Genomic DNA, 18,816 nt, shown 5'->3' with positions numbered 1-18,816 from the left:
TGCCTCGCCCGGGAAGAGCGCAATGATGGTGCCAACTTGGGCCAGTGAAGCAACATCCTCCACAACTAGACTGAAGAACAAAATAACAGCAACTTGTCTATTCCCCTTCCCCCGATTCCCAATAAAATCTTAAAAAAAAAAAAAGAATATACAATGGGGTTAAAGACAGTCTCTTCAATAAATGGTATTGGGAAAACAACAGATAATTGCTAAAAATAATAAATAAACTAGACCACTTTCTTGCAACATATATAGAAATAAATCCACTCAAAATGGATTAAAGACTTAAATGTAAGACCTGGAATCATAAAACTCCTAGAAGTAAACAGAGGCCACATATAGGATATGTCTTTGGGCAAGAGAAACAAAAGAAAAAACAAACAAATGGAACTACATCAAACTAAAGAGTTTTTGCACACTGGAGGTAACCATCAACAAAATACAAAAACTATCTATTGAATGGGAGAAAATATTCACCAATGATACATCTGATAAGGGGTTAATATCAAAATGTATAAAGAATTCATGCAACTCAATACCAAAAAAACAAACAATCCAATTCAAAAGTGGGCAGAGGTCGTGAACAGACTTTTCTCCAAAGAGGACATACATATGGACAATAGACATATGAAAAGATGTTCAAGGTCACTAGTTATCTGAGAAATGCAAATCAAAACCACAATGTGATATCACCTCACACCTCTCAGAATGGTTATCATCAATAAATCAACAATCAAATGTTGGTGATGGTGTGGAGAAAGGGAACCCTTGTGCATTGTTGGTGGGATTATAAATCGGTGCAGCCACTCTGGAAAACAGTAAAAAAATTAAAAATAGAAGTGTCATATGATTCACGAATTCCACTTTTGAGTATTTATTGGAAGAAATCCAAAACACTAACTGGAAAAGATATGTGCAACCCTATGTTCATTGCGGCATTATTTACAAAAACCAAGATGTGGAAGCAACCCAAGTGTCCATCAATAGACAATTGGATAAGGAAGATGTGGTACATATATATTGGGTTGTCGGAAAAGCCATGATGTATTTTTTCTATGCTTTTCGTTGCAAAAATATGTCATGACTTTTCCGACAACCCAATACATTGGAATATTACTCAGCCATAAAAAAAGAATGAAATTGTGCCCTTTAGGACAACATGGATGGACTTAAAGGAAATAAGACAGACACAGGAAGCCAAATATCATATGATTTCATTTATGCAGAAACTAAAAAACCAATAAACAAACAAAAACAAAATCAATAAACTCATACATACAGGGAACAAATTGATGATTGCCAGATAGAAGGGATGTTGGGGATGTGAAAAGGATCAAAGGGATTAAGTACAAATTGCCAATTATAAACATAGCCATGGGGATGCAAAGTACAGCCTAGGGAATACAGTCAATGATATTATAGTATCTATATATGGTGTGTGATGGGTACAAGACTTATCAGGATGATCACTTCATAAGGTATATCAATTTCTAATCACTATGTCATATACCTGAAACTAATACAGTATTGTATGTCAACTGTACTTGGAAAACAAATTAAAAATAAAATAATATTAAAAATAGATAGGGTAGAGAGTAGAGTCTCCAGATATAAAAGAAGTGATGATTCCACAAATGAAAATTAGTAACTTTCTCTTCAGAAAGATAGCTTTGGTAAGATAAAAATACTTTATTAGAACACTATGGCATTGGCTAACAGATGACTTGCATTAAAAATTTTCAATCATAATGTCCAATGAAATCTTTGAGAATTATGTCACCAAATTCTAGTACACAGTTATCACTATTATTATGTCTGATGATTATCATGGAATCACAGACCACTAGGGTTGGATTTCATTTTGTCTCACTTGCTATCTTATGAATTACTTTAATAATGGTTGTGAGAAATTATCACACAACCTAAGTTTTAACATCTTCAGTGATACAGATTTCAGAACACAGACTATCTATGGAGAAGATTTTATTGAGCATTTCTCAAGGTGATACTTTTATCCATATAAGAAAGCAACTTTTTCCCATTTAAGCCTATTGCATTTGTTCTGCTCTCAGAAATCACAAAGAATAAGTCAAATCCTATGCCTCTCTTCTGTATTAATGGGTTTCAAATTTTTCAAATGGCTGTCTTTTCCTCAACCTGTCTTCCTTGGAGCACCAAACATTTTCTAGGATTCACATATTTTAAAAGAACAAAATGTATCTGTAAATACAGCAGAAAAAGAAAAAAAACAGCTTAAGTTAAAAATAATCATCATTTTTTTGTTCTATTTTGAATCAGGAGCCTTCTTAGAAATTATGTAACAAGGCTATGTATAAGGTAATTGATCACATAATCATAGCACTGCATGCTATTGAGTCAAAGCAAGTTCTCAGAACCTTCTCAAGAGACAGATCCAGAAAGAAGAATAATTCAGCATGTAATCACTAAAGACTATATCCCTGATTTAGCTTGGTCTCCATATTTTACATATGAGGAAACCATGTCCCAAAGAGGTTGAATATAGTTCATTGGCAAACCTAGAACAAATCCCAATTTCTAAAATTCCTAGTCATCCATTTCTGTAGCAAGTTGGAAGTTATTTTAAAAAATAGCTAGTCAAATCCTTCATTTTAGTGAAGTGAGGTCTTGAGTTGGTTAAGTGATTAATCCATATCTTCTGTATTTCATTCCCCTCTTTCTAAAATACTAAAGGACACAGTGAAAGACAGTAAATTAGACATGTTGCACATAGCAGTGATAAACAAAGCAGATAAAGGTTTTTTATTAAGAATATCATAACCTAAGAAACATATACAATATATAATCAAATACCTAAAGGGTACTGCTTTGGGAATTGAACCTTAAAAAAGCAGAACAGGGAACATTATTCATGCAATTTACAAAACAACATTCGATATGAAAGAAAGAATTACCGTGGGCACTAGAACTTTAGAGAATATAAAGTCAAGCACTGTAATTACCATATGGAAGACATTCATTAAGATTATATAGGTTCATAATATATGAAGCACATTTGAAAATGGAAAGCTTGGGTAGGGTCAGGAAAAAAGAATGTGACTTAAGAGAGATTCTCTGCCAGCAAAATAATTAAATTCCCCAGTTCCAGAAAAGGCCATATATTTATTCTGTGTAGGAACTCACTAAAAGTCAGAAGTGCAGGGCCTCTGAGAGTGCCATAATCTATTCATAAATAGGACTCACCAGGGGACATTGACAGCCATTTGGCATTAAGGAAGAGTTCACATTAATGAAGATTTTACTTTTCAGGTACTTTTATTAAGGAAAGTCTACATATGACAGGGCATGGTTTATACACACCTTTGAATCTCAATTCACATTTAGAAAATAGTTTTTGTATTGTTTTGCTTTTGTTTTGTTTCTCTTTTACTTCCACTGATATTATCCACTTAAGGGTTTATTTTTAGCGCCAAATATTTAACAACGGTGAATGGGTTTCTTAGGAAAAGATCCATCTCAGGAAGCAATGAAACCAAAATATATGTTCAATTAAGAAATAAAAAAAGTAAAAGCTGAAAAGTATTTTACCTTCATTTTTTATCTTCTTTTTTTATAATTCATTTTTCTATCTTTTTTATCCTTTTTGTACATACTTATATTTTATTTATATACTATATTACATACTACCCAAATCACACCTTTTTTATGTACTAATTCAAATCAAAGCCATGTGCTGCTTTAAACTGCACCTCTTTTTTTTTTCTCTAAATATATTTAAATGGATTTTTGGGGGCTTTTCAAATTTATGTTCAAAATACAAGAATGTAAACTGTGAGGGCTCATTCTGAATTCCTTGTTTTAGATAGATAGATAGATAGATACACAAACAACAACAACAAAAACATTTTGCACTAAATGAATGCTAAGAGGACTTGCAACCAAGTGACATAGATCGTTTAGGAAGACTGGGGCTGTAACCCAGAAAATAATGTACAGAGCGACATTGTGTGTTTAGACATCATGACAGAGTGTCTGTCTGAATTTAGGTCTTGGAAGTACTTTCATTTGGAAAAGGAATAGAACTTATTTTGTGTTTCCCCAAAGGGAAAACCCTGGATAAATGGATTCAAGATTCAGGAAGGTAGATTTGGACTCAATATAAGAAAAAGCTGGCAAGTTAAAGACATCCCAAAATACAGTGAGCTACCTCTGGATTTTGTGGCACTAGAATTATTCAAGCAGATATCCTTATAATACTGATGAAAGAGTGCATGCACAATCTAAAGACTTGATAGGTTGACCATAATCCCTTTAATAAGTCTTAAAATTCCATGACTAATACAGCAAACATTTGTCTTATGCTCCAAGGACTCTACATAAAGAAAATAGATATGAAGTGATCCTTATATTCACAGAACAGACTGGATGATTCTATGATCGTCCTGGTAGAGAGTATGGTGGGGAGGAATATTGACTTGTATCCTAATTTTCCATCAAGCCTTGTCTCAACTGTATTCTCTAGGCACAATCTTTTTAGTTCTAAATACAGAGCTCCCAGTTAATACTTAAGCTCTTAACTTGCTCTCAAAAGCACTGTTTCCACAGAAAGTCTTAGAAAAATATAGCGTACACAAATCAACGTATCTTAACTTGCCCTTTCTATTTCCAGTTAGTCTACCTCAGAGGTTTTTCTAAGAATAAAGGAAATACAAAGTCATAAATGAAGTTCTCTTTCTCTATCTTCATTGATTGTTTTCCCTCCAAGTTTTATTTCATATTCTTTTAAAGTCCTCTCAGTGTCCATGGATTTCAATTATGTTTCCTTCAATTATTTTATTGCTTTTCTATTTATTCACTTTTCCAAATCTTTTATTTTCTTTTTTTATCAAAGATTTTTCCTTCTTGGTTTGTCCTCTTTTCCTCATCTATATTTTACTTCTCTATTTTTTTTTTTGTATGGTGAGCTGATAAGACTTTTTTTCTATATGGTGCACATTTCCTTTATTTACCTACAGTGTAAAAACTAATTTCTCAGATTACTTTCGCTTAAAATTTGAAAACATTTTGGTTGAATTTTCTACTTTTTATATAAAATATAAGTATATTTATTCTTTTTTACCACTAGATTTGATAAATTTTATAAACTTCAAATTATCTTTTTTCTGCATGTGCAATTATTTCATACTTAGTTGGTTTTTAATTGTAGGTCTTAAATTTGGGAGAAAAAATGATCAAATTTTTTTTTATGATCAAATATATTGGGTCATCTGTGAAGGTAATAATAGTCAAGAGCCACCAGCAAAGGCAACTAAAAACAGAGTAATGTATGGATGAGGGGACCGTTCCATGTGAAGATGAAAAAAAATAAATGATTGTTTTGTAAACATTCATTCATTTGTTCAGCATTTAGTGAGTAACAAGCACTATAGAATAGAATAGTTCATAAAGGTGAGATGGAATGAGTGTCCTCCAGAAACAGAGCTGGGCATGAATGATAGTCCTAGCTTTGCTTGGGAGGAATCAGGAGAAGTTAGTTACACAAGGCTTATCTAACTTTCGTCAGTTCTTAGTGATCTTGGCCACTTTCAATCTCGCCAAGCCTAACTTTTGTTTTTAATCTATTAGATATGAATAATAATAATTTCTAACTTGAGTTTCCTTTGTGTGAATGGATTAAGAAAATGGAGATGAAGTTCCTTAACCTTGTGCCCGACACACAGTAAACTGTCAGCACATGTTCGTTGTTGTTATTGTTGTCAGTTTTCCCAACAGACCATGCTCTGCAGGTGGAGGGAACCCAATTATGCAAAGACCTGTGAACATGAAAGATTACACCCACTGAGAAGGATGCAGAGGCCAGAACACAGTGTGCATGCAGGTTAAAAGCACAGTATGTACACTAGAAAGGTGGGTGGAAATAGGATCATGAAGGACAGCAATGATTTCAGAGCTTTATCAGATAAGAGGCCACACATTCCTGAATGAAGAGTAATCGTCCAGACTCAATGGTTAATAGTCACATCAAGGAAAATGCATGTAAATCAAAATGGTTTGCTGTTTTTGTACACACACAAGTCTTAATTATGCTATCATTTTAAAGAATACCACAAACAATAATGCCACACACATGCACACCTATAGACAGACTCACTGTTTTTTTTAAGATTTCTGCTAATAAACTCCCTAGCCCAAAGATAGCATTTTAGTCACATGTCTCAAAGAGCCTGATAGAGTCACAAGGAGGTAATGCAAACTCTGACACACCTCAAAACAAGCCCCTGCTTGAGCTAGGAGGACCAGTTCCTCTAGTGTAAAAAGGAAATCAAGAATGTGGGTGTTTCCCTGTGATGACTGAGCATTTATATTTTATATGATATGACTGTACTAGAGTTTGAGGCCTGAGGGGCTAGATCCTTTCAGAATGCAGCAGCCCAAAGGAGGTAATCATGGGACTGCTGAAGGAAACAATCCCCTCCATCTGAGTTGACAAAATGAAGTTTTACAGAAAGTGATTAGCATATATTCAGCTCTCACATTTGAATGGCATGGTTTTGTAGGGTATTTAGATTTATTTGAACTGGCTTATACCTAATTTTCTATAACCAGATGAGTAAGCATTATAATTAATGCGCACAAAAGTTTGTGCAATACTTTTGAAATCTAAATGTTATAATTAAATTTTGAGTTAAAATTCACAAAATATTCCCATTTTATACTTCTCAAAGGTATGTTATATAACAATTGTTTGAAGAATTTTGAAAGTGGCATATATAAACAGGCATACAAGTTCCTTTTCTTTCCTGTATAATCAGTTGAGAAAAAGGCATAGCGCCTTTCTATGAAAATGACATCAATTCTTCCGTGCTATTTACATGGAAAAAATAGATTTACAACTCTGTAGGGAATTATGAAATGCAGAGCATGTTGAAATACGTAAAGATATACTCAAGTTGAACAATTCTTCCAAATCAGTAGGCTCACTGTAGTGGATAAATGTGTCTTCTAAATGTAAAAGAGATAGATGTTTAATAGAGAATGCAGAAGAGGGACAGCTGCTCTGCCATGGGAACCACCATACCTGTTGATTAATGGAGAGGCCTTAACAGCACTCTTCTTCCATGCGTCTTGCCATGAGGAAAGGGAAGGAGGGGAAAGGTAGTGATGGCAGCAACACCTGGGGAAGGGAGATGGGGAAATATGTAAAGGGAAAATCAGTAGCCCCTACACAACGGTGTCCATCCATAGACCTTGCCAATAAATCCATTTCCAAGAACCCTGAGCTTGTTTTCTTTCTTTTTGTTTTAAATCTAGGTAAATTTCAAAGATAATTTAAACAACTTAGGTATTTTTGGAAGGAGTTAATCTAAATAGTCTCACAATTGTAATCTTCCAAGTCTACGGAGACAAAGAACTGCAACACATAATGAGTTACCATTTTATTCTTGCATGTTGACTACACAGGGTAGCTTAAGACAGGACTTTGATATATGGGTATAGATTATTTTTTATAACATATTAAGAAAAACTACAGGATAAACGATACCAAATATGTGTGTGTGTGTGTATTTTTCCCCAACACACAGTAGGACCATTATCACGTCCTCTTTCTGCCTCTACCTAATTACTACAAAAGCTCACAACACACCTTCCTTTTCACATTTTCCTAAGTGTATGTAGTTTTGATATCAAAACAACTTCAACTTGTCAACTTAATAAAAAAGAATTAAATTTAGTAGAATCCTTATATACTGCAAGAGGACAAACTAAATAAAAGTTACAAAAAGGCTCATGTTTAATTACATTTTTGTAGACATGGCTGTAATCTGGACTATGTGCAAGTTTTAAAAAGTAAATGTAGAATTATATGGAAAGAAATAAAATTAAAATGTTTAATAACAGTAAATTATTTGAATTTTAATAGTGATTAATTGCTTTAATAATATCAGTGTATGAAATAACGCCACATGTGAAAACCAAACACAGCTACAGATTTTGCTTTCAGTATTTGTTTTTAAAGAAATCTTTAACTTTGTATGTTTATAATTAAATACGAACTACACATGAAACATGATTTTTTACACTCCTTAGAGAAGCATTTATAAATAATAAAGAGAAACTTACAAAAATACATGCATATTTTATGAAGAAAAAGAGAGGCATACCACTGTGGTGGGCTATATTGATAATGGAGGAGGCCATGCATATATGAAGGCAGGCGGGTATAAGGGAAATCTCTGTGCCTGCTCTCCATTTTGTCGTGAATCAAAACTGCTCTAAAAATAGAAAGTCTTACTAAAAGAAAAACAGTTAAAAGAAAAAAAGTATTGTAAAAAATGTAAGTAAGAGGAAAGTAACTTTCCTTTGTGAAAAAAAAATCTTTTTGACCCGCAATACCAATGTTTCTTACTGTATTATTTACAAAAGGGATGGGCATTCTTGAATTTTTCTCTAAAGATAGGGATTTTTGTGAATGCATGTACGCATTCCTGTTTCGGAATGTGATTCTAACTTTTAATCCTGATGTTTAGGAAAGCAACTATGACAAAGACCTTTGGTGTTTGGAACATGATAATCCTTTTGGTCTTGCCTTAATCCTGTTTAAACAGGATGCTTCAAAACTTTCCAATTTCTCAACTCCTCTGGTCTTTGACACACTGCTTACCATTAGCCATCAACTCTTTACAATAACATGACCTACCTAATGCTCTAGGCAATAGTATTAGTCAGCCCTTAAATTGAGAAATTTGGGAACTAATTGGTTATCTTAAAAGATTAGCTTAAAAAAAATTCTGAAGGCATATGCAATATCTGGGCTTGTTGAATGAAAAGAAACAAAACCAAAGCAGCAAACTTGATTTTTTTCTGACATGATTGAACATAATTTTTTGTAGCTTTGTTTTCTTCTTATAAATTTTTGATTGTGTATTTTTAAAATAAATAATAATTGTTATACACAGTATTTTAAAATTTAAATCCCCTTCTAAAATTAAAACCTACATATTCCAGTAATATCAGAGTAAAAAATAAATCTAATTATTTCTACATTGAAATATTCCTCAATGATTATTTCGGGGCCAGTATTATCAAATGTAGGAATCTCACAAGCCAGAAAAAAAAAAAAAAAGAATTCACATAATTTTAACTTGTGGCAAGATATGTACATGAAATACAGCATTTTTACTTTTATTATTTTGTATATGGGTCTCTAATAGCCTACAGATTTTATATATATAGTACATTCTTCCTTTGACCTTACAGAAGGCAGATTATTATAAGGTAATATACCTGGAAATCAGTGTTGCACTGTGAGAGATACAAAATAACCAAAGGCATATTTATGAAAAACTTTGGAAAATAAATATACATACACAAAACACAGAAGATCACTAATAGTACAATTTATCAAGGTGTAACAAGTAACATATAATGATTTTATAAATAGGTGAGTTTATAAATAACTGAAATAACATAGAATTATCACCAGAAAGACTAAAATAAAATTTTAAAGAGTCATGGATTCTTAGAGTGGAGAATAGAACTTTATGGATAAGAAAAATAATTTTTTTTTCGCATTTGAAAGGCAGGGATCAGGATAAGAACAGAGTAGTTGGTAGGAATTTGCTTCTGGATAATGATATGAGCTAGATTTTCACTTGGATAAAAAAGGGAACGTAGGGCCGGCTGAGTGGCTTGTTGGTTAAGAGTTGGCTCGGGAGTGCGAGCTCTGAGCACCAGGGCAGCCAGCTCGGATCCCACATGGGTCAGTGACGCTGTACCCTCTACAGCTAAGATGGTGAGCAACAGCTCGACCTGGAGCTGAGCTGCCATGAGTCGAGGACGGCGTCGGTGTAGGCTGCAGTGGGGCTTCAGCGGGCTTCCATAGCTACCATGAGTGGCCAGCAGCCAGTGTGAGCGGCCAGTAGCTGGTGAGAGCTACCGTGAGCCGCAGTGAGAAGAGGACCAATGGCCAGCAACTAATCTGCCTCACCCGGGAAGAGCGCAATGATCACAATACCAGCATGGGCCAGTGAAGCAATGTCCTCCACAACTAGACTGAATGACAAAAGGACAGCAACTTGTCTGCTCCCCTTCCCCAATTCTCCAGTGCTGTTCCCATCCCCCAACTCCCCAATAAAATCTTTAAAAAAAAAAAAAGGGAACATACGCTATATGATACATGAAAATAAGAAGTAGATGGAAATATGGTTTGTGATTTTTATTGAGCAACATTGCCAATAAAGAGTTTGTAATGTGATTAGTTTTCCAAAAGGACAGGGATTCTCTGTCATGTAGTTGAAACAACAAGAATATCATGGAGAATACTCTGGGTTGGTGTATTGTAAAGTCTGCTTCTTCTAGTTTCTGGTTTTTGGAAAATTTTCTGATCAAGGTAGAAATAAGGATATTAGGACATTGATATCAACAGCTGTGTTTTAGTAAAACAAACACAGAGGACACACTGTCAAACTATAATACTAAAGAAGAACGAGGCACAAGGCTTGGTTTATATCCTCAAGGAATATAATCTTTAGGTGGGAAACAAAAATAAGGGTCAAGCTTTGGTGCTTGCAAGTTAAAAGCAATAGATAAGAGGAGTAAACCTTCAGCTACTGAGCTTCTTAAAGATGCGGTAGGATATGGGTAAAGGAGAAAAGGAAGAAATAGTTTTGCAGAAAGGGAAGCTGTTGAGTGCTGGTGAGTCTAAAGTTAGTCCAACCAGAAGAGACTGTGCAGTGAGAGGAACAGAAGAGCACACCCTGATATGTAGAAGAGATGCATCAAACAGTACATTATAGGGAAATGGATTAGGCAGTGGTGTGTCTGGAACAAGGACATATGAGAAAAGGCTATTACTATAGTGCATAAGCATTCCTGGTAACAGTATCGTGTTGCTTATCCTATTTTTGAGGTCCATCTCAAAAAATACATTTTCTCTAGCAATTGGAAAACAGATATTGTAGCTCTGGGTCTGGGTCACATTTTTACCCAGGGCTCTTGTGAACATTCACAGTCTCGTATATTCCTTCGGCGAGGCCAGGAATGACATGGTTCAGAATCTTTCATTCTCCTTCTTGCTAGTAGTGGCTGGATAATTATCAAAAAGGGCATTTTTAATCAAATGTTAGTGCCCATAATGAATATGGGCAGGGCTGGAGTGTAGAGAGGATGGTTTGTTTGTTTCATGCTAACTGTGGCATGCTGGGATTAAGATCTGCCCTGGTGGCAATAGGGAGAGGTGGAATTTGAAAACCTTGTCCTAGGAAGGAAAGCACAAGGTCTTGTAGCACTCAGGAAATTGATCTACCACAGATACTCCACTGCCCAACTCACTTATTTTGAGTGAGAAACAAAGAGTATTTTGAAAATATAAAATATACTCATACAATCATATAAACCTAAAATGAAGCTATGAGTCAGGGCTTAACTACTGAAACCACAAGGAAGAAAAAAACAAAATGCAGGGAAAAGAGTATCTGTTGTAGGCACCATATGAAGCTTTTTTTTTTTTTTAAGCTGAGCCATCCTGCCACCCGTCTGAAGCTTTTTAATCAATAAGAATTATAATTGATTTAAAATGGAAGAATAGTTATCAATCCTTTATCCGGCTCTCCTTTGGTTAAGTGTTAATGGTGTGATGGTGTGTATCTTAGTATCCTGTATTGTGGTTTGTACTCTTAATATTTAAAGGCATAGATTGCATAGGTTAACAGCAAGAAAAATCAGCTAGTAAAAATGTTTAATGTTACCAGCTACTACCTTTAGGAAAACAATTGTATGATGAAGAAATTAGGAAATAGTATAAAAAGTATTTAAGTGTAAACCTTACCTACTAACACTAATTTATATTTTAATTGGGTTTGATATTATATATATATATATATATATATAAATTTAAAGTATGATGTATTAATGCTAGTACATGATGTTTAAAACTTAACTCTAGATTAATCATAAAATATCCTTTTGTTTTTTTCTCTTTAACTAGAGGTGTTCATTAATTTTCTTTAATACCACACACCACTTTCTAAGACTTAATTTTCATAATGACAATTAGAATGTTGTTATATATAAATCTGGAGTTGTGGGAAATTTTTCGAATTTATTAAAATTGCAAGATTTAGTTGCATTAAAACATTTTATAAACTTTCTAGTAAAACTATATTTTGCTTAATTTTATTTTCAAACTTATAATGTTTTACAAATCTGCTCTCTCTAAAAATCTCATAATGTATAGCTATACTAGCATAACCCAAGCGTACTTTATAAAAACTGATAGCAAACCTGACCTGGTTTATTGTTGATTAATTCATTGAGTAATGTTCACTTACAATTTTAACTTTAATAAATATATGATTTTAATCAAATGACAATATTCTAAATTTACTTTTTAAGAAATATATATATTTCAGCGTGAGTTTTGCTCATTTGCTTCTTAACTCATAATTGTTTAAGTAAATTTAAAATTATGGAAAGCCTAGGACCTCACACAGGACATTTATAGTCTCTGCAACTGAAGGTTGTTATATCAATTTGATTATTCAGTTTTGTTTGTCAAATGTTCAATGAGCGTTCCATCTGTGCTAGACACTGTTTTAGGTAGCAGTAGTCAAACATTTGGGTTTCAGGATTCCTTTGCATTCTTGAAAACTGTAGAGGACCCAAAGTGCTTTTGTTTTTATTTGGGGCATATCATCATTGATATTTATCATATTAAAAATGAAGACACTTTAAAAATAATTAATTGCAAACGTATTTGAAATAGCCATAATAAATTCATTTCAGCTGACATAAATAAAATATTTTTGAAAAATTTTTAAACCAAAAATACCGTAATAAAACGTGAGAAGAATGATACCAATGTATGCTAATACAGCTGCATAAAATGCGAAGAGCTAAGGAAGAGAGTGTCAGAAAAGACTCCACAGAAGGCGTGACACTTGCAGTCAACTTTAAAGAAAGTACTGGAAAGAGATGCAGATAAAAGAGGTTCAGACTCTTCCAGTGAGAGAAGGGCATGGCTAGACATAGTATGATGAAATAGAAAGAACACAGTTTTTTTCCATTTGACAGATTGCCATCAAACCCCAGCTCAGCCACTCATTGGCTGCATGACTGTGAGCAAATCACCTAAGGTCTGTGAGCCTCCATTTGCTCTCTTGTGAACTAACGAAACCTACATATTAAGGATGTCGTGACGATTAAGTGAGATGAAGTATGTAAAGTATTTTCACGGGTGGCAGTCAGAACACTCGTTTACATATATATGTATACACACACACAAAGCAAACACATACACACACACATACACACACACACACATAGTACATACAGCAGGTGCCAAAAAAAGGTGTACACGTGACTTGTGTTCATCATTTGTTATTGGTATATATTGAGTATTACAATATTAATACAGGTTTTCCCTTTCTTAAAATGTGTATACATTTTGGGGGCACCCTCTGCATATATGGAGAATGAATCGATTATCATGCTGAGAGAACAAAGTACAATGAAGTTGGGGGAGAGGATGGAAGACATAAACAAAAGTGGAAATGGTAGCAATGAAGTGGAATTGGTATGGAGGTTAAAGGTATATATGAGTAATTTTAAAAAGAGAAATACAACAATATGTAATAAACTACCCTGCAAACTCCAAAGAGAACACTTCTCAAGCTGACTTTAGCATGCCCATAGCAAATCTTGATTTCCAGTCTGAGCCATTTTACCCTCTCTCAGAAAGAAAACAAAGCCAAACAAACTGGAATTTTAGAAAAACATATTCCAGGGTCTTCATAAACATAGAATGAAATGCGTAAAGAATAACATGGATGATAGAGAACATCCTTAAAACAGAAATTTAGCCAACCTCATCCATGGCTTACAGAGGTTTCCCTGACCTAAATCTTTCAGCTGTTTTTGAAATCAGATTTCACGTATATTTTAGGAATGAATGAATGAATACATACATGTTTATTTTATCTCTTATGAGCAATGCATTAAAAATTTCAACTAGCCCCCAATAAAACCTTTAAAAATAATAATAATAATTTGAACTAGTAACTGTGATGTCCTCAACCTGGAGTTGAAAATTAGTAAACTCATAAAACCTATTAATCAATGTCAATTTATACAGAAAATAATTTTTTTAAAGAATGTGGTATGCAGAGAACATTATGATTTTTCCCCATGCTAGGTGTGTACGAAAGATGCTATCTTTGATCTTAAAGATCCTTCATGGATAGTCTTTACAAAGAACTATTTCTCAACTGCAAAATTAAGACTTTCTGTTGATGCACCTTAGTTCTGTCAATTAGGACACAGAGGAAAAAATATATAATTAGTACTGAGAAGCATGATTTTGAAAAGTAAAATACACTCTTCATCAAAGCCCAACTTTAGAATTTTACAAAACACAATAAATACCCTGTCTCATGCACAAATACTCGCAGTAGTCATACGTCAATGACTGGTAAAATAGTACGAATTTTAGGCGAGAAAGGTCAGATGACTCTATAAAGAGTTTAGAATTAGCCTATTCCTTTTCTTGTACAGTATGCTTTTCACTAATCAATCATTTTGACTAATTTCTACACTACTGCAACTTAATTCAGGCTAAGTTATCAGAGGAGCAAGCAAAGAAAATAAAGTACAAAAGCCAAGATGGATATGTGGGTGGACTTTTGACCCAGAGAATATTAACTTATTCTTCAATTGATTCAGCAAGTATTCTGCCAGGCACTGCCCTAGTAGCTGGAGATAATGAACATGAAAACACGGTCTCTGTCCTCATCTATTAATACCACAAGGTCAAGTTGGTAAGATATTTAACAAATAAATAAATACAGGCCCCCATTCCAACCAATACACATACAAATAATTCTAGAAATTATTTTCAAGAGAATTTTGTTGTAAAAATCACATATCATAAAAATGATACCAAGCTCTTCCCTTTGTAGGCGCTCACATCCTGACTTTGTAAATATGGATAGTGAAGCTCTAAATCCAAATTGGTGTCTAACTCCACTTAGCACTCATCACTTAGGACTTTTACTTTGTCTCAAAATACACTAGATTTGTTTTTTACTGTAGGGCATACATATTAGGACAAGATTCTACACACACAACTACAAATCGTTTTTTTGGGGGGGGAAAAAAAGAAGCTGCACAAAAATAACAAAACTGCAACTGCTTTTGTCATGCAGTCCCAACTTGAGGAACCCATGCCGCAAGGGTGTTCTGGCCCCTGGGAGGGGCTTCTTGATGGAGGCTGCCCCAGGTTTCTACAGCCTCAGGCCTGGGCCACAGTCAGACAAGGTCCCCCTGGGGTGGTGGCAGCCTGGGGACCATCCTAGTAGTCAAAATTAAATATTCGATGATAAATTTTACCTTCATTTTTCTGGTCTCATGTATGTGTGCATGTATGTGAGGGCAGGACATAGTAATCAACGTATGGTGGTAATTCTAAGATCAAATTTCCCTGTTCAACCAGCCTTCCCTAGAGCACAGTTTACTTATAGGTTCTTCATTGACGTTTCTGTTTTCCTTACAATTTTACTTGCTACCTCTCTTCTCTTAATATCCACTACCATATTCTAACTCAGTCAAGTCAAACAACAGCTGCTAATTCTGAGTAAATTTAGACACATTAATGTAATAATCTATTCACAATTGAGAAACTTTTTTTTGGTCAAAAATGCTTCAGTCTTAAATAAGATCAGGAGAAGCTATGCAAAAGCATTTTAAGTTGACCTAAATGAAAATGAAAACAAAATGGGTGATTTCCTTTGTAAAGTTGACAGAACTCCACTCTGCATTCTTATTTAAAAAGTTAAGCCTCAAGGAGTGATTATTCATAGAGATGCAGAATGGAAGGAAACTGAAACATGCTGTTCACCCTATTCTTCATTGAAATACTTTACACACTGTTCTTAGCTAATGTACTTTAATTTATTGTTAAGATACAAGTTATTCTTTGGTTATAAAATATCTCAGATGCTTAATAAATTTTTTATATTATTTCATTCTTAGCATCTTCATGTACAAACAAAAAGATATGCAGTATACTCTAAGTTAGAATTCAGTTAATATAGGAGAACACCTTTTTCAATACTGTCATTTAAATTACATGAACTAAAATGTCAACTTTGGGAAATGCCGTTCCCTCAATGCATATATCTTATTTCATTATATATGTATGAATTCATAATGTTTTATTTCAAGCCTATAACTATGATATAGTATACTCCTGAAAAATATGACAGATGATAAAACTGCATGAGTGGTACATTTGCACATTTTCATACTTCCACAAAACTACTGATTTCTTTATATATCAGTCAGCTATCTGAATTGGTTGAATCGCATCAAATTTAATAAACAGCATATGGACTTGCTAATATATGTGAAGAACTTGTTCTCCTCCCACCCCCCAACATATATGCTCTTTTATATTTCAGTTAAATAGTACATTTCCTGAGTGGGAGGGGGACTTGAAAATAAGCCATATGCCACACGAATTTCATTGTAAAAATAATAGCTAAGTTTATTCTAAGAATACTATATAAAAAGAAACTAAATCTCCATATTAGCATACTCTATTTGTACATAATGCACAAAATATGCTTCTGCATTTTGCTGTTGTAGTTTTTTTTTATTTTTATAAAAATATTATTTTATAAAATTTATATTATGTGGCTAAGCTTTTTTAAGTCTTTTAAATATTTAATCAATTAATGGAGGTTCATTATAAGAAAGAAACTACTAAAAATGACCTCTTTTAAGTTAAAACTTTACTAACCAAATGCACTGAATTTCTCCAATAGAGCTTCAATCAAAATCAGTTCAGAAAGCGTGATAATGAAAACGTTTTTAAAGTTCCAAGCAACTCCCCCACACCCCCCAAAAAAATCCACTGTTTACAATGTGGACCAAAACTTTTAAAGATTAATTCCTGGGAGACAAAGAAGGAGGTTAAACGTTTTGTTATGCCAAATGCGTTTTCAGAGCTTTGGTGCAAGCCCTGCGCCCCTCTCGCCAACACACCAATATTCCTCATTCTGGGGTAATCACTGGTCTGAAATTCTAGGCCTGTGCTCAGCAACTTTGCTCTGTTTTCCCTCTAACATGAACTCAATTAAACTTCCTGCTCTTAATTGACCCTTCCATTTCTTTCCAATAAAAGAAACGGGTAAGGAAATATATCAAAAGCAGGTATGTCCATGGACTGTTCCATTCTGCGTAGGAGCACATATTTCCAAAATAAATGTGTATTCTAAATTTTCCTACCTCAAATTTAGATTTGCAAAGCCAGGCCATGCATGCTTTAAAATGCTGAAGGCATACCTCCACAGTGGTTCATGCTTTTAGATTTCAAATTACAACAGCATCCCATTTTTACAAGGTATTACTAGAATATTCTCCAGTGTATATATTAGATTGCTTTATAGAGACAGTCATGTTCCTACAAGTCATAAATTTAATAAACCACCAGATATATAACTTTCATTCTCACATTTACATTACCAAGTATTTTTATGGAGCAATTTTCTTAGTCATAGCAGTGAGACTGTTCAATGACATAAATACATACATGCATACATACATACATACATACATACATACATACATACTATTTCAACATAAAACCCTTAACTCTAAAGGTAAATAAGGATACTGGAGTATCACAAGACTACACGTCACTATTAAAGAGAAGCCAGCTATCAATAGGGTGTCTCTTGGATTGCCTCCATGAAGTGTTATTATGAGTAGTATCAGAAGGACTTCATTATAACAAGCATTGTGGAAGCCAAAAGCAGAGTTATAGCTGGGTGCAGAGAGAACGGGCATAAATAGCCTAATATCCCACAATACTGAAAGTGTTATTATAAATAAGTGGTACATTTACATCGGATTATCATACATTTTCAACAGAAACTGGAAACACCAACCCTGTCAGCATCAGTCTCAGGGCACAGGGTTTCTTGTTGAAACCTGTTATGCATTCGTGGTGCCAGGCCTAAGTGCTCCCAGGGATTTTTAGGCTTATATTCAAAAACAAAATCCCTTCTAAGGAAAACCAGACCTTTCGGTGTAAAAGATATTTTGAAATGATGAAATATTTCAGCAATTCAGTGAAATAACCTTGAAGCAATATTTTAAAATACTTATAAGATAGCTATTTTAACAATCACCATAATCCCATCATCTACATTGTAAAAATGTAAGTTTACACCTTATTCTTGAGGGGGGAAAAAGCAGTAGAAGGCATTAGAAAACTATAGAAAGACTGTAAGGTTAACTTAAAACTATCGATTTAAGTTAACCTTACAGTCATTTTGTTAGTATCTTACTGAAAGGACGATGTTGAATTCCAGTTGGCATGTTAAATAATGAGAGAAAAATGATCCAAATTTAAAGATACATGTAGTACAAATTTTCCATCTGCAATTTAATAAAGCCCGCTTTAATATATGAAGTATTACTTACTTTTACAATATAAAGTCTCAATATAGTAGGAGGCTGTCAAGTTTGCAGTTGATGAAAGCATTGACTTTAATTGAATAGCACATCTCCAAAACAAAATCTTTCAGGAGGCAATAACGTATTACTCAAACTACTTCCAAGATGTGCTTTAGCCTTCTCAGCCCAGCCTATCAAGGCCGGTGTGTGCAGATATGCATGCGTGTGTGTGGGTGCGCGCACGTGTACGTGCGCACATTTCCCAGGTAAGAAATGCTGAATCTTCTTACAGTTTGCTCATTGATTTCTGAATGAGCACCCAAAATATACAGTAACCTGGAAGCTGAATTCTCCACATGTTGAGCCATCCAATAAAACATC

At 34.1% G+C, this 18,816-nt stretch overlaps 1 protein-coding gene across 8 annotated transcripts in view; it reads right to left on the bottom strand.

Moving 5' to 3' along the window:
- The window catches only part of PCDH7 (protocadherin 7), a 470,358-nt gene that overhangs the window by 223,029 nt on the left and 228,513 nt on the right, over positions 1–18,816 (bottom strand). For 2 of the 8 annotated variants that reach the window (XM_019628666.1, XM_019628665.1), the window contains exon 3: positions 7,058–7,153. The exons of the other annotated variants lie outside the window; for them this stretch is intronic. In XM_019628666.1, coding sequence (XP_019484211.1) covers positions 7,065–7,153 — 89 coding nt within the window. In that variant the 3' untranslated portion in view covers positions 7,058–7,064. The remainder of the gene's footprint in view (positions 1–7,057; positions 7,154–18,816) is intronic. 8 annotated transcript variants of the gene reach the window in all.

The sequence above is a fragment of the Hipposideros armiger genome, unplaced genomic scaffold (genome assembly GCF_001890085.2).
Source record: "Hipposideros armiger isolate ML-2016 unplaced genomic scaffold, ASM189008v1 scaffold_802, whole genome shotgun sequence".
NCBI classification, from domain to species: Eukaryota; Metazoa; Chordata; class Mammalia; order Chiroptera; family Hipposideridae; genus Hipposideros; species Hipposideros armiger.
This window is presented reverse-complemented; position numbering and strand designations above follow the sequence as displayed.